At 48.2% G+C, this 23,740-nt stretch overlaps 1 protein-coding gene across 1 annotated transcript in view; it reads right to left on the bottom strand.

Annotated features, from left to right (window-relative positions):
• The window catches only part of LOC138266830 (BOS complex subunit NCLN-like), a 198,718-nt gene that overhangs the window by 87,764 nt on the left and 87,214 nt on the right, over nucleotides 1-23,740 (bottom strand). Inside the window, exons 3-5 of the mRNA XM_069215554.1 lie at nucleotides 21,445-21,589; nucleotides 20,238-20,332; nucleotides 7,144-7,227 (exon numbers count right to left, since the gene is read on the bottom strand). Of these exons, the coding sequence (XP_069071655.1) occupies nucleotides 7,144-7,227; nucleotides 20,238-20,332; nucleotides 21,445-21,589 (324 nt within the window). The remainder of the gene's footprint in view (nucleotides 1-7,143; nucleotides 7,228-20,237; nucleotides 20,333-21,444; nucleotides 21,590-23,740) is intronic.

Raw genomic sequence — 23,740 nt, 5'->3', positions numbered from 1 at the left:
ACTGCTGTTGGTGGTGGTGCTGTTGGTGGTGTTGCTGGAGGAGCTGGTGGTGGTGGGGGGAGGCTCTAGCCCATCCCCCTGCAGCCTCGGACGGCTGCCCACTGGTGTCGCTGCTGGTGGTGGTGTTGCTGGTGGTGCTGCTGGCGGAGCTGGTGGTGGTGGTGGGGGAGGCTCCAGCCCATCCCCTGCAGCCTCGGATGGCTGCAGCACCATGGTTGGTGGTGTGGGCTCCGACAGAGTCCCAGCCCCAGGCCCCTTGTTCTTACTGCCTGCTGGTGCTCCTTGCCCTTCCTTGAAGCACTTGGGGCAGGCACCCTTTTTGTCTGGCTGGCTGGTGGCCGGGATCCTTTCCCACCTGGAGTAGCTGGGGACACTACTGTGCCCGTGGACTGGGTGGCTGAGGTGCATGCCTGGGTTTTGACCACCCTGGCCTGATGTGAAGTATGGGGGTTGGAGGGGTATGGAAGAGGTCAATGGTGGAGAGGAAAAGCTTCTTAGGGACATTGGGACGGGAAGAGGGAGAAGGTGTGGGAGTGGAGGAAGAGGGAGTTGTTGTAGGAGGTGTCAGTCTGCTGTGTTTGGGTGGAGGTGCATGGCTGGATGCTGTTGTGAGGTGGATGGCTGTAGGGTGTCTGAGTGCTTACGTTTGTGTACTTTAGGAGGAGGGGGCAAAGACACAGTGGGAGAGGACACAGGGGATGTGTATGGATGTGGGGGTGGTGACTGCCAGTGAGGTGTGTGTTCTGATAGGTGTGCTGGTGATGGTGGTAGTGGATGAGGATGTAGTGCATGCAGGTGGGAGTGGAGACACAACTGGGAGGGAGGTGGCCGACGAGGAGGAGGGGGACACAGTGGAAGCAGTGGATGTTGGTATGTCTGCATCTGGATGGTATTTGTGTGAGTGTCTGTGAGATGAAGTGTGGTGCTTGTGTTTGCCATGTCCACTCTTGTGTGTTGTCCTGTGTGCATGCTCGTCTGCTTGGGATAGGTTGGGGTTGAGGGAAATGGGACTGGGAAGAGGACGTTGGAGGGGGAAGGGTGGAAACAGGGACAATGGCTGCCATCAGAGAGGAGGCCAGAGCCTGGATTGATCTCTGTTGGGCCGCCAAGCCAGTGTGAATGCCCTCCAGAAATGCATTGGACTGTTGCATTTGGGCTGCCAGCCCCTGGATGACATTCACAATGGTTGACTGCTCAAAAGAGATGGCTCACAGGAGGTCAATAGCCTCCTTACTCAGGGCAGCAGGGCTCACTGGGGCAGGGCCTGAGGTGCCTAGGGCAAAGGAGATGCCTACCCTCCTGGGTGAGTGGGCACGGGCAACATGATGAGGGGCTGCTGGGAGGGCGGTGCTGGTACGGGGGTGGTGGCTGTACCTGTAGCTGGGGTAGGCACAGAGGTGTTTGCTACCACCAGGGAGCTTCCATTGGAGGAGGTATCTTTGTCCGATCTGTCCCCTCCAGTCTCCGCCGTGGTGCTCCCCTCGCCCTCCGTCCCACTGGTGCCCTCACCATCGGTGGACTCTGCCTCCTGGGTCCTGTGGGATGCAGCTCCCTCTGTCGCCGGTGCCCCTGCTCCTCCGCCAGATGACGCTAATGCACATAAGGACAGGATGACAAAACAAAAAGGGGGGGAGAGACAAAGGATACACTTAGCCAGTGGCGACACCAACACCACCATTGGCGTACACAACACACTCACACACAGGGAACAGCCCTACGCACTAGGCAATGCACTACCAGTTACAATGCTAGTCACCAGGCCATGAGTAGGGACAGATACCGCCAACTGCAGCATACCTGGGGCCCACACACCCCTGCCCAGTAGTGGATGCCTACTAGCTAGGTTGGAGGAATTTCACATCAGAACCCTGCCCAACATGGGACCTACTCTGCAATGTCAGGCCTGGCCTAGGGGCACCCACAGGCCCACATCCCCCACCCGGATACCACCCCACCAGGCATAAGTAGTAATGAAGGGCACTGTACTCAGCCCCTTGTTGCTGCTGTGATGCCCCCAAGCGCCCATCCAGCTCTGGATAGGCCACCGCCAGTATGCGGGCCATCAGGGGGGTCAGGGTTCAACGGGCACCCCTTCCTCATTGGGAGGCCATCCCCAGCTGGGCCTCCACTGTCTTCCGTGCCCAGTGTCTCAGGTCCTTCCACCGTTTGCGGCAGTGGGTGCTCCGCCTGCCGTAGACCCCCGGGGTCCGCACGCCCATGGCGATGGCACGCCATATACCCTTCTTTTGATGGGCGCTGACCTGCAGAGGAAATAGACACAGGGGAAGGTATTAGTCAGACCGTCCTGCCTGTTACACTCATGGCCCACCATGCCCCTTACCTTCCCCATTAGCACAGACATGCTCCAGCATACATGCAGCACGCTGCCCAGGACCCATCCACCAATCCCCCCCCACACGAGGCCTTCACACACAGCACTTCATGCATTCATGCGCCATGCATCGTACTCACAGTGTACTCACCTGTTGGTCTGGAGGCCCATACAGCAGTCGGTACTGGGGTAGGACCCCATCCAACAGTCTCTCCAACTTCACCAAGGTGAAGGCAGGGGCCCTTTCCCCAGTCACACGAGCCATGGTAGGTTCCAGACACAGGTCACACAGCAGCTCATGCAGTGTAGGTCCTCTCGTGTTGAAGGTCAGGTAGCAAGTGAGTGAACAGATACAAAATGGCGGTGATGTCCGCGGCAATGCATACTGTCACTGCCGGTGTACATCACCATTGACCACTGTACCCCATAGGGCCCAATGATAACCAATGAGGAGTTGCACAGCAGTTCCCGACCGCCTCCCGCAATGGCGCACAACGTCAGCGGAATTACCTCATTTCAACCTGTCCCGCCATACTGGACAGGCGGACGCCATTTCAGTGGGGGCAGCTCATGGATCCTAACTGCGTCACTGTTCACAATTTCACATTCTGGACATATGTCACCAAAATATTGTAACAATCACAATATGCATTGAACTGTAGTGGTTCAAATGTATAGATAATGACCAGCTGCTCACTCTTTTGCCCCATAGATTGCAACCTCTGCGGATGAATAGGAGATGGAGACATCCCCCGTGTACAGACCCCTTGTGGACTTGGCAACAATGGAGGACAGGCACATTATCTTCACCTACAGACTTGACAGGACCACAATCACAGAGCGGTGTGCCCAATTGGAGCCTGACCTGATATCTGTTATCCATCACCCCACTGGGATCCCCCCTCATGTGCAAGTGCTATCTGTGCTCCATTTTTTGGCAACAGGTTCTTTCCAAGTGACTGTGCGCTTGGCAGCAGGAATGTCACAGCCAATGTTCTCAATAGTGCTGACCAGAGTGTTGTCTGCCCTGATTAAACACATGTGCAGCTACATCGTTTTTCCCCAGGTGGAGGATTTGGCCACAGTGAAGGCTGACTTTTATGCAATGGGACATATCCCCAAAATCATTGTTGTGATTGATGGGACACATATTGCATTTGTCCCCCCCTCCCCCCGGCTAAATGAACAGGTCTTCAGAAATCGAAAAAGTTATCACTCGATGAATGTGCAGATGGTGTGTTTGGTGGACCAGTACATCTCCCATGTCAATGCTAAGTATCCAGGCTCGGTGCATGATGCTTTTATCCTGAGGAATAGCAGCATCCCAAATGTGATGGCCCAACTCCAGAGGCACAGGGTGTGGCTAATAGGTGAGCCCTGATTCCCACCCAGTGGATGTTGGTGTATGGGTATGGTGTGGGCCATAAGGGATAGTGTGTGGCTAACTGTTGTCCCTCGATATTTGCAGGTGGCTCTAGTTACCCAAACCTATCATGGCTACTGACCCCTGTGAGGAATCCCAGGACAAGGGCTGAGGAACGTTACAATGAGGCACAGGGCGAACAAGAAGGATCATTGAACGTACCTTCGGTCTCCTAAAGGCCACGTTTCGGTGCCTCCATCTAACAGGTGGATCCCTGTGCTACTCACCCCAGAAGGTCTGCCAGATAATCGTGGCATGCTGCATGTTGCTCTACCTTGCCTTGAGACACCATGTGCCTTTTCTGCAGGAGGAAGAGGCAGGAGATGGCCGTGTGGCGCAGTGAACCCTGTGGACAGTGAAGATGAGGACAACTGAAGTGTAGTCATTCGTCAGTACTTCCAATGACACACAGGTAAGACAGTGTTATTTCACATTTCGTTGGCAGTTTGATGTGTGACATTGTCACTGGCAGGCTGTGAATTCCTACTTTTATGCCCACTCACTGTACCCATTGGCATTGCTCCTGGTGTGTTCACTGCAGCCAACTACAGGTCTTTCCTATGTTAACATTACTGTACAGTTGAATTGCAATGTTTAAAGCTTGTTAAACAAATACACACTTAAATCATTTGACATACTCCATACTTGTATTTTTTCAAAGTGTGTTTATTGCAGTGCTTTGATGAAAAAGAGGAAGTGCTATGGGCTGGGGTGATGATGGAGGAAAGTCCAGGTTAGAGTCCAGTCTATTTGTAGCACAGGTGCATTGTCCAAGGGGGCATAGGAAGGGGAGCAATGGCAGTTCAAAGTGGACAGGGTGACAGAGTGGGACACAAGGGTGACAATCAGGAGAGTCTTATTTCCTGGCGGGGGTCTTGGCAGTAGTCTCTGGCTTCTGCCTGGATTGCAGGGAACGTTTGCGGGGTGGTTCTCCTTCTGCAGGGGGAGGGGTGCTGGTGGCCTGTTGGTCCTGTCGTGGGGCCTCCTGTCCACTAGCCGCAGCGGAGGTGGAGGGCTGTTCTGTAGTCTGGCTAGTGTCAGGGGCCCACTGGTGTGCCACTGCCTCCCTCATACTGTTGGCCATGTCTGCCAGCACCCCTGCAATGCAGACCAGCGTGGTGTTGATGGACTTCAAGTCCTCCCTGATCCCCAGGTACTGTCCCTCCTGCAGCTGCATGTTCTCCTGCATCTTGTCCAGGATCTGGCCCAGCATATCCTGGGAATGTTGGTATGCTCCCGGGATCGCGGTGAGTGCCTCCTGGAGAGTCGGTTCCCTGTGCCTGTCCTCCCCCTGGTCCACAGCAGTCCACCCAGCTTCCGTGTTGTCCTGTGCCTCTGTCCACTGAACCATGTGCCCACTGCCACTGACCCCAGGTACCTGATTGTCCTGGGTATGTGGGGTGCCCTCGGGTCCCTGTAGTGGTGGACACACTGCTGATTGGGTGGGTGCTGTGATGGTGTTTCCTGAGGGGGGAGGCTCTGTGGTGGTGTGAGACTATGCCTGGGTAACCGACTGTCCGGAGGTCCCTGATGGGCCAGGTTGGTCATCCAGATCCAGGCGACCAGAGCTGCTGTCATCACTGTGGGCCTCTTCTGTGGGGGGACTTGATGTTGCTGGCACCTCTTCTCCGGTGAAATTGGCTAGTATACCTGTGGGGATGTAAATGCAGTGTTATTGTTTCTGTGTGGGACATATTGTGCATGGGTGTCCGTGGGGATGTAAATGCAGTGTTATTGTTTCTGTGTGTGATATATTGTGCATGGGTGGGTTGCCCTCTATGGTTGCTATTGCTCTGGCAGCTTTGCCTTGTGTGAGTTGTTATTTGGCGGGCTAACTGATTGTCTCTAGTGTGCATGCTGTAGTGATAGGTGTCCATGCAGGGCTGTGAGTGGTCTCCATGCATTGGTATGACATGCAGGGCTTGGCATTGGGATGAGTGGGTTGTGATGGTGGGGTGTGTGGGAAGTGGTGGAGTGATGGGAGTGAGGGTAAGGGTGGGGGTATGTGATGGCATGCAGGTGGGGGGGTGATAGTAATAGAGAATTGACTTACCAGAGTCCAGTCCTCCTGCTACTCCTGCCAGGCCCTCAGGATGCAAGATTGCAAAGACTTGCTCCTCCCATGTTGTTAGTTGTGGCGGTCCACCACCAGTTCTTTGTACAGCGAGTTGGTGTCTTGCTGCAATGGAACATACCTTCCCCCGTAGGTCATTCCACCTCTTCCTGATGCCATCCCTTGTTCTGGGGTGCTGTCCCACGGCGTTGACCCAGTCCACGAATCTCCGCCATAGCTCCATCTTCCTAGCAATGGATATCGGCTGCACCTGTGATCCAAATAGCTGTGGCTCTACCTGGATGATTTCCTCCACCATGACCCTTAGCTCCTCCTCTGAGAATCTGCGGTGACGTAGTGGTGCCATGGGCGCAGTGTGAGTGGTGTGGGTGAGGATGTGGAGGGTGATGTGTTGGGGTGTGTGATGTCAGGTGCTTGGGTGATGTTGGTATGCGGCTCTGGTTGTGTGGGTGCTCTTGCTGTCTTTCTCTGCTGGCAACTACTAGTATTAGTAAAGGGTTGTGGGTAATGTGGGTGTGTGTTTTATAGTGATGTGGGTGTGTGGGTGTGGTGTGTGTATGGGTGGCAGGTGTGTGTAGTTTGAATTGTCCAATGTGGTGTTGTTCTGCATGTGTGTTTGTATTTTGAGCGCGGCACCATTGAATGTCTGCCGTGGTTTAATTGTGGGTCAGAATGTTGTTCTGTTAGCGTAACAGTGTGGGTTTTAATACCGCCAGTTTATCACTAACCTTTGGGCTGGTGGATCTGTGTGTGTGGCTGTATAGTGACGGATTGGTGTGTGTGTGTGTCATAATATGGTTAGCGGCGGTATGTTTGCGGAAGTCAGCATGGCCATAAGTGGGATTTACCGTCAATGTCATAATGAGGGCCAAATACTAAATTAGGGCTACCCTATCATAATTTACAGTCAGACACAATACCTTATTCTTATCGGTCGCAGAGTATAGCCATGCTTTGTGACACTCTGTGCATATTGCTAACATCGATTGCCTTCCTCTGTGCCTATCGTCACTGTGCCCAAGCAGGTAGAGCAGTGGTTCCCAACCTGTGGGCCCGGGACCCCTGGTGGTCTGCAAAGCCCCCACAGGGGGTCCACGACTGCTTAGAAATTTTAATAATATTAACAGATTAGGTCCCCAGTTTTCCGTAATGACCAAGTGGTGGGTCCCTGGATTCCAAAAATGATTCAGTGGGTGTCCCCATGTTCCAGTATTGATAAAGTGGGGATCTACAGAAGTCAAAAGGTTGGGCCTGGAGGAGGGAGGATGGGCTTAGCCACAAGAATCTAAATGAAATCAGCCTATCTTTACTTACTGGAGCCGCACCAAATGAATCATAATGAGCCACAATGACCACCGTAGGCAGATCCTCTGGTTCTCCTTGACCCGGAAGGTAGCCCTGGTTTAAGAGAAACAGACAACATATGGTTAGAATTAGATGCATCCAGATTCAATCTCACTAAAAATTGCAAAGTGGCCTTAAAGATTGCCTCCATAGGTCCTAATTGTTTTTTACTTCATTAATTCAAGCAAGGTGAAATACATTCATCACACGATCAAATCAGTTTGCCAAATCCTGCAATTTTTAGACCCCTTTATATGTCCATGATTGCATAATGAGAACCTGTATACTTGAATTGTTCCATTCACTTTGTGACAAAACATGGACCAGATAGAAAATTGGATGGTGTCACCCATCGCGTTCTTTCAGTTGTACCAAGACAGACCTGCTGCTCTTCTGAGAGTCTTTTTTTTGCCAATTTATTAAGGATTTTGCAGATTTAACTAGTGACATTACATGTGTCTTACAGAAAGAAAACATAAAAGATCTGGACAATTCCCTGAATTTTCAGCTACGGAATCCAAAGAAAAACCTTAATTCATACTTTTCCTTTTTAAGACACAGGTAATGTCACCAGTTAAATTTGCAAAATCCTTAATAAAATGGCAATACAAATGTACAAATCCAAGAAAACTTTGAGTTTCTCTGACAATGATGGAGGAACACCATTTAATTAAGGTTGGTACTTTCTTAGGATCCATAGACAAACTGGAGACATTCAACGTGAATCCAAAATACTGAATCTCCCCTTTCTCAAATTTGCACTTCTCGATTTTACACGTCATTTGATATTGCAATAACCTAGACTATAACAGGATCACCAGGTTTCAATGTTTAGTAAGGCTTTTAGAAAAAACAAAATATAATTTCAATAGATCAGTACTGTTAGACCTGACAGTCCTAGGGTAGTAATTCCCCAACTTTTTGCCTGCCTCCCTCAGTTTTTCTGACCCTGTTTTGCTGGTTGTAGGACTCTGCACACTTTACCACTGCTAACTAGTGATAAAGTGCTTATGCTCTCTTTTCTAAACATGGTAACATTGTTTCCTACCGAATTGGCATATTTCATTTACTTGTAAGTCCCTAGTAAAGTATACTAGAGGTGCCCAGGGCCTATAAGTTAAATGCTATTAGTGGGACTGCAGCACTGGCTGTGCCACCCTCAAGTAGCCGCTTAACCAAGTCTAAGGCCTGCCATTGCAAGGCCTGTGTGTGCAATTCCACCGCCACTTCGACTTGGCATTTAAAACTACTTACCAAGCCTTAAACCTTTCTTGTTCTACATATAAATCACCCCTAAGGTAGGCCCTAGGTAACCCATAGGGCAGGGTGCTATATATGTAAAAGGCAGGACATGTACTTATATGTTTTATATGTCCTGGTAGTGGAAAACCCACAAATTTGTTTGCCACTACTGTGGGGCCTGCTCCTCTCATAGACCAGCATTAGAACTGCCCATATCTACTTTTAAGTGGTAGATTCTGATCTGAAAGGAGTAGCCCTGTCATGTTTAGAATGGCCAGAATGGTAATAGAAAATCCTGCTTACCAGTGAAGTTTGATTTATTATTACTATTTTCAGAAAAGCCACTTTTAGAAAGTCGGTGTTTCTCTGCACTTACTACCGTCTGTGCCTTACAGCCTGGTCTGTGCTGGTTGACTGCTCCCCTTGTGCATCCCACCCAGACAGTCATAAACACAGGACACTCAGTCACATTTGCATTCATCTGCATGTTGAATGGGTCTCCCTGTGCAGGAAGGGCGGAGGGGCTCTCTCTTACACTTCAAAGGCCAGTGGCCTACCCTCACACAAAGGACTGATAACACCCCCACAGGGATCCTGGCAGTCAGGACTGGGCTGAAAAAGGAACCTGTGCACTTCGAAAACACTCTTTGACGTTTCCCCCACTTCAAAGGCATTTTTGGCTATATTTACTGGGTCTCTGACCCCACCAAATCAGACACATCTGGATCAGAGGGACTGCCTGGCTGCCCAAAGGAGTCATCTGGACTGCTTTGCTGAGAAGGACTGCTGCCCTGCTTGTTGCCCTGCTGCCTGCTGGCCCCTGAACCTGCTGGAAGGACTCTGTCTTCTTCCAAAAGTGCTCTCCAAAGTCTTGGATTGAGCTTGCCTCCTCATTTACTAGCTTCTAGCTAGTTCACTGACTTCATAGGCTCCAGCACCGACGCTGCTGCCCCGACGCCACACCGCTGCCTTCTCCGGCTCGTGGTCCTCACTGAATGCAATGACCGTGGCCTGCAAAGCAAGTCTGATGTTGCTGCGATGCCACTAACGTCCCGCGGTGTGATTCTGGCACTGCGAAGTCAACACATCATGTCTTGACTGACTAGATTCATCAACCCTGGCCAGTCACAAGGAACCAACGCCCCCGCCACCAATACTACATCAGCTCCCCTGCAACCGGACGGAACTGATGCCTCGCCTCCCCTGCCTCGCAGTACGGAACTGGCACCTCACCTCCCCAGGTGCCATGAGGGACTGATGCCGCACCCGTTCCAGCGACGCATCACCTCCCCGACTCATGCAACATCTTTGTTTCTTTGTTTTCAAAGGTACTGTGCCTGGGGGTCCGTGCGAATCCGTGAGCGACTGCACTGGCTTTAGACTATTGGGAATGGCTACGTCAATGACATTGTGATAGCCCCAGTTGGAGATATTGCGTTTCTAAGCACTTTATTGGGATTTAATCTTTAAAAATTCATACCTTGGCTTGTACATATTGGAATTTTGACATTTTGACCTTATTTTATTCAGATAAAGATTATCCACTTTTCTAAACTAGTGTGATGTACTTTTGTGGTGTTGTCACTGTGTTGCTGTATGAGTTATTGCACAAATACTTTACACATTGCCTTCTAAGTTAAGCCTCATTGCCTTCTAAGTTAAGCCCGACTTCTTAGTGCCAAGCAACCAGAGGAGGCTGGGCACTGTGTTGTGACCTACCCTGACTAGGATTGGGGTCCCTGCTTGGGGAAGGGTGTATACCTCTGCTAACTAGAGATCCAATTTCCAACAAGTTCAAAATAAGTCAAGAGATCTGAAAAGAACCTGAACCTATGAAATATTGAAAAATGATAGCAACCTTACACAGCCTTGGTGGCATTACTTCATACTCAAGATGTGCAAATTGGTTGCAGAAACCTGTTTTCCACTCCTTTCTCTCTTTTATACACACAGATGAAGAAGATGGTAAGCACCTAGCACGCAGAATTTGGTTAATACGTGTACACCTCCTACAGATTCCTGAATATTTTTATTAAGAGGTGAAGATTCTTCAGAACAAAAAGAGAGGTGCCGCAGAGGGAGACTTAGAATGTATAATCAGCCCACTTTGTTATCTCCTGAAAATAGGTTTTTACTACTCCTTTCTCGTTCTAGAGAAAATGGGTGTGCCCAAATGGTACGACAGCTCTAGGTTCAATTGATGAGGAGGAAGTCAGCATAAATCAGTTTTAGCAAAAAGTGGAGAATAACTGTGATAATGAAGTAACAATGAAGAAACATTAGCCACAATTAGGGTTGGAGTAGTTGTGCAATATTTAATGTAATTGAAGCATAGCAAATGGCAATAACAAAACTTTGATGATTGTGAAATTGTTCTGGTAACCCAACTGGTATATGGATTGTGCCTTTTTAGCCATGGTATTAAAAAAAAACAGCATAACTGAGAGCATCATTTGTTTGCTAGTATTTTAAGAAGCTCGGAGAGCTAAAATAGAAGAGACTGCGATAACGGTTACTTCACCAAATAGTACTGACAATATTGGCATAAATTGTTAGTAGCGGGGCAGGTCTTTTCCAGATACCTACAGAGGTGAGTGGTCTACCATCCTCACTGTGTAAGTTGTTTAGTTAAGTACAGCAAAGTCCTACACTGCCTCCCTGTTTGCACAAGTGTTCTGTAGGTTTGCATGTGTACAAGGGGCATGTGTTCCAAATTAACCCATGGACACAGGGAATCCATTTTGATTCCACTGTGTGTGTACTGTATACAAAATGGAAGATGGTGTTCACCGTCTAGACGGGCTATGTGAATTGCAGATCCCTGACTCACAACTAGCCTTTTGGTAGTTAATGAAAACACTGGCTGTGGACGGACAGGAGACAACAGTGTCTTTGAATTGCAAGAGTGGTCCCAGGGCATGTTCTTCATAAGTGTTACAGACAAAGTATACCTGATTGGCAAGGGAGAAGCTGCTCCATCATTTGTTTGCTAGTATTTTAAGAAGCTCGGAGAGCTTTTCAGACGCAACTGATTTGGCTGAAGCCAATATACCAAATGGTGGAACTGTCTAAAAATCTTTTGTGGGCAAAGAGCCAGAATCAAAAAAGGGCATCTGGAAGGACTCTAAAGAGTGGCCTGAGCTGCCACTCAGACATCCATGATTTCTCATGACCAAGGAAGGCTGCTCCCACCAGTGTGTAGGTGGACTTCTGTGGTCCAGAACTGAGTCTCTGACCAGCTTTCAAAGGGGAAGAGAGGCCACAACCCAGGACGATTACAACATGCTGCTGAGAATCCACACTGGAATAGGGTCTGCTGAGCTGAGGGAGGAACACCAGAGGTGTCTCTGCAGAGGTTCTAACTAGAGGAGAAACCCAGAGAAGTTTCCTGATGTGGGCCTGTATGGTGGAATGCCAAAGTTGCCACCCCAGAACAAGACTGCCTAGAGGAGCTGAGGTGTGCAGTAGCTGTGCTAATGTAGTGGTCGGCCATGGTAGAACTGTGCCAGTGAATTTGTGTCCCATGCTGTAGTATACATGGAAAAACAGTCCTCAGACTAACTGCCCATGCTGCTTTCATCGCTGTGTTCAGCGTCGCTGTGCCACCTCCTCATTCACTTGTCTGTGCTACCAACCAGTGCAATGGGGCTCCTCCATCATGTACCTGCCCATGCTGCCAAAAGTGTTATGCCCCAGCATGGCTGTGATGGTAGATTGTGTACTTGAAGAAGCTGGCAACATTGTTAAGACCCAGTGTGGAAGGCCTGCTTCATTGTGCGAGTCCCTGACTTGACCTCTCCGAGACATGCACTGAAAAGACTGTGAACGGTGAGGACCCTTTGTCCATTCATGTCTGCATGCCACTAACCCGATCTGTGTCTCCCACAGCTTGTCTGGACCGACTACTCCACCACCAGCTCTCGTGAAGACACCTGGGAAGAGGGGCAGAGTCAGACATGAGGTCTACAAATATCGGCAGAAGTGCTGTTAAAGCCTGAACTGCATTGTGGCTCGGGTAATCTAAAACACCAGTAGACCTGGCTTAGTAAGGGAAGGAGAAGCCAGAACTCTCTGAACCCAGAAGCTGCCCAAATTGTCACCAACTTGGGATGAGAGGGTGGAGTCTCCCTCCCGACGAAGTATAGCTCTTTAGCACAGTGACTCTGCTGTAGATAAGCCTTTTGTACTGTGTTGTGCTCCATTAGGATCCTGAATATTTTTGAGTCATTATAAAAACAAAATACTTAACTTTTATTAAGAGCAATTACTGCCTGGACATTGCAAATGTTGGTTGGTTACAGTGTGCATGATTGAGTCCTCAGTCTCTATGCCAGCACCAACTCTCTGTCTTAGCCTTGGACTGCTTCCACTGAGAGTCAAGTGCTAAAGGGGTGTTCTTGGTGCTCGATTTGTAGGCCATAGTAGATAAGGTCCTTTGATAACATTAATAAACACACATAACCTTCAAGGTTGTGGACTAATAGCTCTTGTAAGCCTGCCCCCCCCTAGATTGGGTCTGATATGTATGGTCACCAAAAGAGAACTGTAAAGGTAGTGAAGCCTGCCTACCTGGCACTGAGCCCAGTGGTGTCTCATCAACAGTTTGAACAACATCAGGCATCCTTTTAGCTCTCTTTCAAAGAATAAATATAAGGAAGCCATCGCAACCTACTCTCTTCTCTTTCTCAGAGGTCAGGTGTTTAGGCCTTTTGAGAACCTACATGGCAGGAATGGGTCATATTCCAGAATGACCTCAATAAAAGCACAGTCTGGTGTTCCCTAACATCATCTGTCAAAGGACTTCTGCCTACTCCTAGCTACATAGGTTCTTCTTGGGAAAAATAAATCATTTCATTTTCTGATCTGCAAGGGGGATGGACTCTGGAAAAAGTGGAAAACCCCTTTCAAGACTTCTTTCTTTCATTACGCCTCTTCTAAAGTTTTTTCAACTAAGATGGCTGTATATGTAAGTTCAGAAAATGTAGCATGATGGTGAGTACTGACTAACTCATCCTTGATCTCTTCTTTTAATCCACAAAGATTTAATGCCATTTGGGTCATCGGAAGGAACTACTGGGATGTCAGTGGATTTTAAACTAAGGTCTTTTTTGGGGCTGAATTTTCAAAGAAAAGTTATTGAAATTCTTGTTTATCCTGGTCTTGGTGGACCATGCCGCCCGGTACCCAGAAGCCATTCCTTTAAGATCAATCACTGACCCTGTGGTGGGACGTGCATTGGTGGGTGTTTTTACCCACACGGGGTTCCCGAAGGAAGTGGTATCTGACAGGGGTACCAACTTCATAGCTACTTATATGAAGTGTCTGTGGAAGAAGTGTGGGTGACTTATAGGTTCACCACTCCTTACCGCCCGCAAAGAAAGGGTCTGGTTGAGAGATTCAACCGCACCTTGAAAGGCATGATCATGGGCCTGTCAGAGTCCTTGAGGCGTAAGTGTGACGTCCTCTTGCCATGCCTTCTGTTCGCCTACAGGGAGGTGCCTTAAAAGGGTCTTGGATTTAGCCTTTTACAGTTACTGTATGGCCCTCCTGTCAGTCTGGTGAAGGAGGTCTTGGAGAAAGCCTCCAGTAAGCCCCCCCCAGGATGTATTCAGTTACATTCTGGCTTTTAGAAACCAGACAGCACGCTTCAGGAAGCTCGCTCAGGAGAACATGGAAGCAGTCCAGGAGGACATGAAACAGTGGTGTGACCAGAATGCCACTCTGGTTGAGTTTTAACCTGGCCAAAAAGTTTGGATGATGGCCCCAGTGGAGCCTAGAGCTCTCCAACATAAGTAGACTGGGCCTTTGGAGATAGTGGAGCGCAAGAGTGATGGCACCTATCTGGTGAACCTACATGCAAATCTCCTCAAGTCTCATTTTGAGAGGACAGAGGTAACAATGCTCTTGGCAACAGATGATGGGGTGGAGGAAGAGAGTGAGACTCTTCCTGACCTCCTGTCTGCCAAAGAGAAAGATGGTTCAGTGGAGGGTGTGAACCTCTCTCCCTCCCTGACCCCAGGGCAACAGAGGGACTGTCGCCAAATGTTGGGACAGTTTGCCTTTCTATTTTCCTTGATCCCAGGGGATCACTCATCTGTGTACGCATGATGTGGACACTGGAGACAGTCCTCCTGTAAAACACAAGGTTTAAAGAGTGACTGCTTAGGGCCAACATAAAAGATGAGGTATCCAAAATGTTAGCCCTTGGGGTAAATGAGTTCTCTAGTAGCCCTTGGGCCAGCCCTGTGGTCTTGGTCCCAAAAGATGCTACTCCTGGTGGCACTCTAGAACTAGGGTTCTGTGTGGTCTACTGGGGACTAAATGCGGTCACTAAGACTGACACGCACCCCATCCCCAAGCTGATGAGCTCATTGATTGGTTAGGGGCTGCCAAATATCTATGTACATTTAATTTGACCTCTAGATATTAGCAGATTGCTCTGAGGGGGCCAAGGAGAGGTCTGCATTCTCCACCCCATATGGGTGATGCCCTTTGGGATGAAGAATGCACCTGCCACCTTTCAGAGGTTGGTTAACCAGGTGTTGGCTGAACTGGATGATTTCAGTGCAGCCTACCTGGATGACATTGCTATGGTCAGCTCCACTTGGGAGGAACACTTGCACCACCTCTGCAAAGTGTTGGAGGCCCTGCAAAAGGCAGCTCTCACTATTAAGGCTAGTAAGTGCCAAATAGGGCAGGGTTCTATGGTGTACTTAGGACACCACGTGGAGAGTGGCCAGGTGGCGCCCCTACAGCCAAAGATTGACACTATCCTGGCTTGGAAGCCTCCCAAGACCCAGAAGGAGGTGAGAGCCTTTTAAGGTCTCACAGGATGTAGGAGGTTTGCCAAGGGGTATGGCATTTTTGTTGCTCCCTTGACTGACTTACCCTCCAAAAAGCAGCCCAGAAAGGTGATCTGGACTGAGGCTTGCCAGACAGCTTTTGATGCCCTGAAGGCAGCCATGTGCACGGCACCCGTGCTGCAGGCACCTGACTTCTCCAAAGAATTTGTTGTGCAGGCTGATGCTTCAGAGCATGGTGTAGGAGCAGTGTTATCACAGCTAAATGAAGAGGGCTCAGACCAGCCTGTAGCCTTCATTAGTAGGAGGTTACTTTCCCGGGAACTTAGCTGGAGTGCAATTGAGCGGGAAGCTTTTGCTGTGGTCTGGGCACTGAAGAAGCTAAGACCCTACTTGTTTGGGACTCACTTCCGGGTCCAGACAGATCACAGGCTCCTCAGATGGTTAATGCAGATGAGGGGTGAGAACCAAAAACTGTTGAGGTGGTCCATCTCCCTACAGGGAATGAACTTTACGGTGGAACACCACCCAGGAACAGACCACGCCAATGCTGATGGTCTGCCCAGATTCTTCCGCCTTAGTGATGAGAACTCCCATGAGGTTGGGTAGATCTCACCACTTTCAGGTGGGGGGGGGGCTAGTGTTAGACCTGGCATCCTTGGCGTGGTCTCCCCTGTCTTTCTGCCTCTGCTTCCCATGTTGTGACCGTATGCTGCGCTCTGTTTTTGCTGTTTTTGGTTCTCTGGGCACTTGCCACTGCTGACCAGTGCTAAAGTGCAAGTGACCCTATGTAAATTGTATGTGTAATTGGCTTTTCCCTGATTAGCATATTTGATTTACTATTAAGTCCTTAGTGAAATTCACTAGAGGTGCCCAGAGCCTGTAAATCAAATGCTACTAGTTGGCCTGCAGCACTGGTTGTGCCACCCACACTAGTAACCCTGTAAACATGGCTCAGACCTGCCACTGCAGTGCCTGTGTGTTCAGTTTTGAACTGCCAATCCCTTTTTGTCCATGTAAGGCACCCCTAAGGTAGGCCCTAGGTAGCCCCATGGGAAGGGTGCAGTGTATGTTAAAAGTGGGGCATGTAGTAATGTGTTTTACAGGTCCTGACAGTGAAATACTGCCAAATTCGGTTTTCGAGTTTGGTGTCCCTGAACTCACAATTGAAAAATACATCTTTTGGTAAAGTTGATTTTCAGATTGCCAGTTTGAAAATGCCACTTTTAGAAAGTTGGCATTTTCTTGCTTAAACCATTCTGTGAGTCTACCCGCTTGTGTATGCCCTGTCTGGGTCAGACTGACAGTTGGGCTGTTTGTGAATCCCCTCTAGACAGTGACACAAAGGGAGCTGGGGAGTAGCCTACATATCCTGATGGGCCATCTTAGCTAGAGTGGAGGGAGGAGTGCTCAATTATACCTGAATGGGCTGTGCCTGCCTTCGCACAATGCAGTCTCCAATCCCCTGGTGTGGGTCTGGAGCCAGGCCTGGGTATGGCAGGATCTTGTGAACAACAGAGACTTTCCTTTGAAGTTTGCCAATTTCAAAGGCAGAAAGGAGTATAAGTAGTGGACCCAAAATCCCACATTTTCAGATTGCTTCTGGAATCAAGAGGAACCTCTGCCAAGGAGAAGAGCTGAAGAGCTGGAGGAGGAGTACTGCCCCTTTGGTTGTGACTGTGCTTTGCTGGGTTGGCCTGCAGTTGCCTGAACGAGGACAAAGACTGGACTTTGTGGTATATTCCTGCTTTTGAAGAATATCCAAGGGCTTAACCTGAGCTTGCCTCCTGTTTTGAAGTCTCAGGGCCATCAAAGATTTCTTCTGCCAGCTCCTGGACTCTCTGGTGAGACTCTTGCTCTGCCAAGTGGTGCCCCATCCAGTCCCTGGGCCCTTGAAGGGTAAAGCTGGTAAATAAAAGAACTGAAATCCACAGACAGGACGCCGCATCACCTGCAACGCGGCTGAAAAACGACACGCCACCCGCTTCGTGGCTAAAATCGACGCTCCACCTGCATTGCGGCTGGGAGATCGACACATTGCGGCTGGAGAAACGACCAACACCCGCTTGTGGCTGCTAATGACGCAAATCCCACGCAGCATGGTTTTCTAACTCCATGTGACCGGATTTCTCACGGATCATCGCTGGGCGTCCGAAATCTACGCAAGCCTGCACGGATCCGAGGTGCCCGTCCGGAAATCGACTCACCGCTCTCTTGCGAGGGAAAAAAATGATGCATCGCAGACCCGACTGGAGAAGAAACGATGCACAGCCTCACTTGCGAGCAAGGAATCGACACATCACTGACTTTTCCGAAGTACGTTCTTATATTTGATGCAAACCAGGTGCTTTGTGTAACAACAACGTTTCCATTTTTTTCTATCGAGTAAGACTCTTATTTTTTTTTAAATTCATATCTTGACTTGTGTAGGTTGGATTTTTGTTTGATTTAGATAAATATTACCTATTTTTCTAAACTGGTGTGTCCATTTTGTAGTGTTTTCACTGTATTACTGTGTGTGTTGGTACAAATACTTCACATATTGCTTCTGGGTTAAGCCTTTCTGCTTGTGCCAAGCTTCCAAGGGGGTGAGTGGGGGTTAACCAGGTGTGTTTCCCCTTTACCCTGACTAGAGTGAAGGCCCTTGCTTGGACAGGGGGTAACCTGACTGCCAACGAAAAACCCAATTTCTAACACCGACCATTGGGGTTATAAGAAATTCTGGATGGTGGATGTTGAAGTTGCGACTGGGCCAAGTACCATCATTTATTTTTGGGAAATTCTATGAGAACGAGAACAGACCTAATTCAGGCGATAAACTATTATGCACCTTTTGCAAATCAATCCGAGTTACATTAGCTCATCTTACGGTATTTGTATGCACTTTTTAATGGAAAGGAAGATACTTTTAATTCCCCTTTTTAGACAAATGAATATTAGAAAAGTTGACAAACCGTTACTTGTATAACGATTATGCTACTGACATTTTGGGAGGTGATTATAATTAATACAGATATGCTCCATAATATTGTGAGTTAAAGAAAAGATAAAAAGATATAAGGTAAAGGACAGATGAAATGTCTGGTTCCTTTGGTAATGTGAATAGCTAGCACCTAACTTTACTTGCTAAATGCCAAATTTGCATCATGGGTTTGGGATCTAATGCTGATGCTAGGCAAGGACTATAGTAAAATCAAGCCCAGCCTGCTAATATCATATTCTGCATTATGCAGTGCACTCCTATGTCTAATCCGTTTGCACATATCACTTGCATACCCCTTCTTCAAATAGAGGAATGTATGCCTGATCACATGATGTGGTTATATAATAATATAATAATAGCACTTTGTATACTATGCTTCTCTTACTTTGTTTAAATTACCTTTAATAAATTACATTGCTAATGGTGATCAAATGTTAACATACATTGCAGTTAGTGACTTTATGTTGTATGATTTTCTCAGGAACATATCAACTTGCTCTGACAATAGAGCAGAGATAAATAATGCATTTTGTATGTGGTTTATATATATGGAAGCAAAGATGTTGTTTTTAATCGTATTTATACAAATTCGTTTGTAACTATTGACAGCATTTTTAATGATAATTTGTCTTTGTAATGTTTATTTTATTTACATTTGCATGTTACCAAACACAAATAAACTTAAAACTTGATATCAGTGCCTAGACAGGTTCTCTGCATCCTAACCGTAATTACCAGAGAGGTCAGAAATGCAACGGTATGCTATCAGCATAGCTATGGAAGACCACCCTCCAGGCTGTTAGCAGATAATGCAAGAATTTGATGATTAGTGTTAGAAATTGAGGACAGACTGAAGATTGTGACCAACTCCTCATAACACAGATGAAGTTTGGTATTTCAAATAAATCCATACAAACTCTAGTAATCTTACAAGCCAAGGCCACCAAAAACCCATTGAGTCCCTGAAGGCCATGACCACTGTCTTTACAACAGGAAAACATGATTGATGATATTAAAAGCATCTGGCAAGTCCAGCACGATACCCAAAGTTGGCGTCTGCTGTCGCGTTCAGCAGTAAGATGTTCTCTAATGTCGATCAATTATGTCTATTTTATATAATGTTGATCCTGACTAAATATGTAACTTGTTCTGGTGGTTACAAATGGGGTAGATTGACATTCATCTTTGGGAAATGACAATTGTTGAAAAGGAAAAGAAAGAAAAGCAAAGCAGTGGCAAAGGGGGAATTAGACATGAAAAAGAACCTGCAAGAGTGAGATAAAGAGACAGGAACTGCAGGATGGTGGAAGAAAGAGGCATGGGGTGTATTCTAGGTAGGCAGCCTACGTCATATACGGGAACTCCAGTATTTGGAAGCATCGCAGCAGCAGTGGCGGCTTCTCCGTTTGGGCGGAGGAGCGTTGCCCCTCCCCTCCCGCCAACAGCGGCAGCTGCAAAACCTTTTAAAGAAAATGTTAATAAACTATGTTTATTATTGTTTTCTTTAAAAGGAGTGGGGCCACGGGGGTGACGTGCACTGAGGGGAAGTGCTATCGGGTAGCCAAACACACATGCGCTGTAGGCTCTCTCCAGCCCAGCAACACAGTTGCGTCAGGAACGGCGCAGGGCAGGCTGGGAGCCTTTGCCTGCAGAGGAGCGTCGCGGGACAGAGGAGCGGCAAAGGAGGTAAGTGTTTTTTTTAAAAAATGTAAATTAAATTTAATGTTTATTCCCTTTCCCTCCAATGCCTTCCCGCCCGCCCCTTCCGCAGCCCTCGAGCGGCTACTGCGCAACAGGCCCGAAGAAAAACATTGGTCCCCTACTCTCATATCTTTTTTAAATTTTGCACAGATCACATACAAATATTTCCAAATCAGAGCACAGTAATTTAAATGGTGTCAATAAGCTTTTATACTTTATGTCTCTGGTGGCCCTGCAGTGATACGCACAGGTAGAAGCCTCTTAGCTATCAGTACTCACCTTCTCTTACATCTAAACAAATCACCAGATAGGTAAATGAAATAAGCACTGTACCGTACCTCCAATGTGACGATCACTGGATCACTGATGGGTTTACTCTGAGTCTCCCCGGCCTCCATTTGGAATCCACTTCCCATTACCATGCCGAACATTACTGGGGAAGAAACGGAAAGTGTGAGAGGAAGCCCCTCTTCGAATTTCAGTGGTCCAGGTAAACTTTCAGTTCATGATCTGGACCCTCAAGATTGTGCCAAAATGGGTGAGACAGGCAGAAGTCTCACCAATAGCAGAATTGTGTCATTGTCTTCTCTAAGTCATTAAAGCATCATATTGAAGTGGTTGGCAAAGCGCAAGGCTTACTTTCATAAGTCTCGGTGGTCATATTACGTAAACTTGAAAACAGTAAACCAGGATGGAGGTGAACTTAAAAAAATAATTAAATGGCAAACTATGGATACGATTAAGTGATAGCTTGACCAAGACCCCTCCTGAGGTCAATATGATTGAAACTTTATCTAGGTCGGCTGCACTGACACTTTCACTCCACTTGAAAGCCCTGACCTGGGTTTAGCAACATGTGAACCCCGTAAGTCAAACACCAGATCTTACTGGAAATATTAATCTATTAAGTAGTGCTATGAAGACATTTACCTTATGATGAGACAGGTGATATTGGCGGACCTTATTAGTCTTGTGTATGCTTTTTACCAACAGGATTTTCAGTGGGTGGGCCTTGGGAATTCCAGCAGCCTAGCTATGACCCCTAACTCTTTTGCTTTTTGGTAACCCCCTATCCAGTGATGTCTGGAGCCTGTAGTCTACCTCCTCCCTTATGGGTGTCTGTAAATAATCACCTCCACCAATGTAAAATAAGAAAGTTTGCCTTTTGTATCAATGTGCTGTAGATCTAGGATGCCAGATCTATTCAATAACAGAGGAAGAAGGATTAGAATGTATGGCATTTGTAATATACTACACATATTAACATTGTAAGCCTAATTATATCCAATTGAATTGGCACATATAGATTGTTTTTTCTTGTTGCTTTAATGGCAGTATTCAAAAACGTATGTGAAGTGATTAAAATGAAAACCCACATGACCAATGACATTTCTACTTCTTAAAAGAACTTCGTTCTCTAAAGAGGTGCTTACATGGTTAATGCTCAGATGGAAACATAAATACATGCGCTAGGAAAACAACTATGAAATTTAGTTGCATTTGCTACTGATTTCTCAGTTTACACTTGAGCTTTGTTGGACCCACCTTCCAGTGCAGAAGACGATGTCAGGGACTTGGAGACCGCTTTGCTTTCCTCGTACACGGTTAGAAGGTCTGTATCTTCTATGGCAAAGTAGATAGGAAGCATTGTCTCATTCACCAACAAATCCATTTCCACCTCCATGAAATGCTAGAAGCAAAAGACCACAGGGGATTCATGAGCAGTGCCCTCAAGAAACAACAAAGGCTTTGTGAAGCAAAGAAGCGTTGGCATCTACAGCCCTGCATAGGCACAGGTGCAGCCACACTGGCCTAGGAGAGTCCTCGTGAGCCACAACAGCGCATCATTTACATGGATCCTTGACTATCAGTTAGGTGGATATATTTCATATAACTCAATCATCCTTCTTCAAGATAAATGCATCTTCCATGAATCTACTTCCATCTCATGGGTTCCCATTTGTTTGGGACTGGAGTTTAAGCAGATACGGATATTGCAGAAGGAGATCTAACATTGAGTAAAAGAGAGACCTGGGAGAGATGCTCAATAATGTACAGTGTTAGCAGTGGGGCATACGTTTCTGGGGATATGTTAACATTCTCAGCTGAAATAGTGTAGTCACTAGTAGGGAATGCTTTACAAGAACTACACCAAAAGTGGCAATATGGTTGATCCAGGTCAAGCAATGCATGGTGCTAAAAGGCTATGATGATCAATGTTGCCTGAAAGCACTGGAGATCACAGACTGCAATGTGAATTCATTCCTGAAGCATAATTGGTGTTGTGTCACTTTCAAAAATTAAAACCTGCAAGAAAATATGAAAACTCAAATCTCAGACAAGCTTTTCCCAAAGCAGACACATCAGAGATATAGGGGGTCATTCTGACCCTGGCGGCCGGTGGCCGCCAGGGCCACCGACCACGGGAGCACCGCCAACAGGCTGGCGGTGCTCCCACGAGCATTCTGACCGCGGCGGTTCAGCCGCGGTCAGAAGCGGCAAGTCGGCGGGCTCCCGCCGACTTACCGCTGCTCGGGGGAATCCTTCATGGCGGCGGAGCGCGCTCCGCCGCCATGAGGATTCTGACCCCCCCTACCGCCATCCTGTTCATGGCGGGAAAGCCGCCATGAACAGGATGGCGGTAGGGGGGGTCGCGGGGCCCCTGGGGGCCCCTGCCGTGCCCATGCCAATGGCATGGGCACGGCAGGGGCCCCCGTAAGAGGGCCCCGCAAAGTATTTCAGTGTCTGCCTTGCAGACACTGAAATACGCGACGGGTGCCACTGCACCCGTCGCACCTTCCCACTCCGCCAGCTCGATTACGAGCCGGCATCCTCGTGGGAAGGGAGTTTTTCCCTGGGCTGGCGGGCGGTCTTTTGGAGACCGCCCGCCAGCCCAGGGAAAAACTCATAATACCCTCCGCGGTCTTCTGACCGCGGAGCGGTATAATGGGGGCGGAATTCTGGCGGGCGGCCTCCGCCGCCCGCCAGGATCAGAATCACCCCCATAATGAGTTGGTACTAGTCAGAGATGGATGGTCCTAAGGGATTGGGTTAATTCCAGGGTAACTTCCAGGCAAGATAAAAGCGGCGACAGGGAGCAGGTATGCTGTTTCTCTTTCCATGCACTTATTGCCAGAGGATCTGTAGATCCAAGTTGGCATTTTTTTTTTAAACTGCAGTCTCCCACCCTTTAGATTTTTAAGCCCTCTACCCCCGGTGTTGGCCTGAGCCCCGGGGGTCGGAACACTAACATTTTAAGGGGAGGGAGTATGGGGCCCCCTCCCCGATCCTTTATCAGGATCTAGAGACTTCATCCTCAGGGCAGAGTAATTTATTATTTATTATGGGGAGAGGGGTGAGAACCCCCCTCCAAGCCTCTGTAACGCTCTGGGGATCCCATCCCGAGGGTCAATTAATTTATTATGGCAGGGGATCAATGCAACCCCCTCCCTGGGCCTCTGTAAGGCCCTGGGGACCCCCATCCCGTGAGGGTGAATTATTATTTTTGGGAAGGGGACTCCATCTCCTGGGGCTGGTGCTTTTATGGAGAGGGGGCCTGGGCCCCTGTCCCTAAGCCGTAGAACACCCCTGGGGACGCCATATCCCAGGATCTGAAGAGAGCAGTGGCCAGAGATCCTATCCCCCACAACAATGCTGTTCCCTGCGTGGGAGAGTGTGGGCAGGGAATACAAAGTTAGTTTTCTGCCTGGGCATGGAACACAAATTTGCTCCCACCTGGCGGGAGCAGAGCAAAAAAATGTGCTCTGGCCCAGGTGGGAGCAATCAACAGTGCCGGCTCCTGCTCCACGCAGGATGGGTACTGGCTGGGGAGCTGGCAGGT

The sequence above is a fragment of the Pleurodeles waltl genome, chromosome 1_1 (genome assembly GCF_031143425.1).
Source record: "Pleurodeles waltl isolate 20211129_DDA chromosome 1_1, aPleWal1.hap1.20221129, whole genome shotgun sequence".
Lineage (NCBI taxonomy): Eukaryota > Metazoa > Chordata > Amphibia > Caudata > Salamandridae > Pleurodeles > Pleurodeles waltl.
The sequence above is the reverse complement of the archived record's forward strand: the minus strand, read 5'-3'. Positions and strand labels throughout refer to the sequence as shown.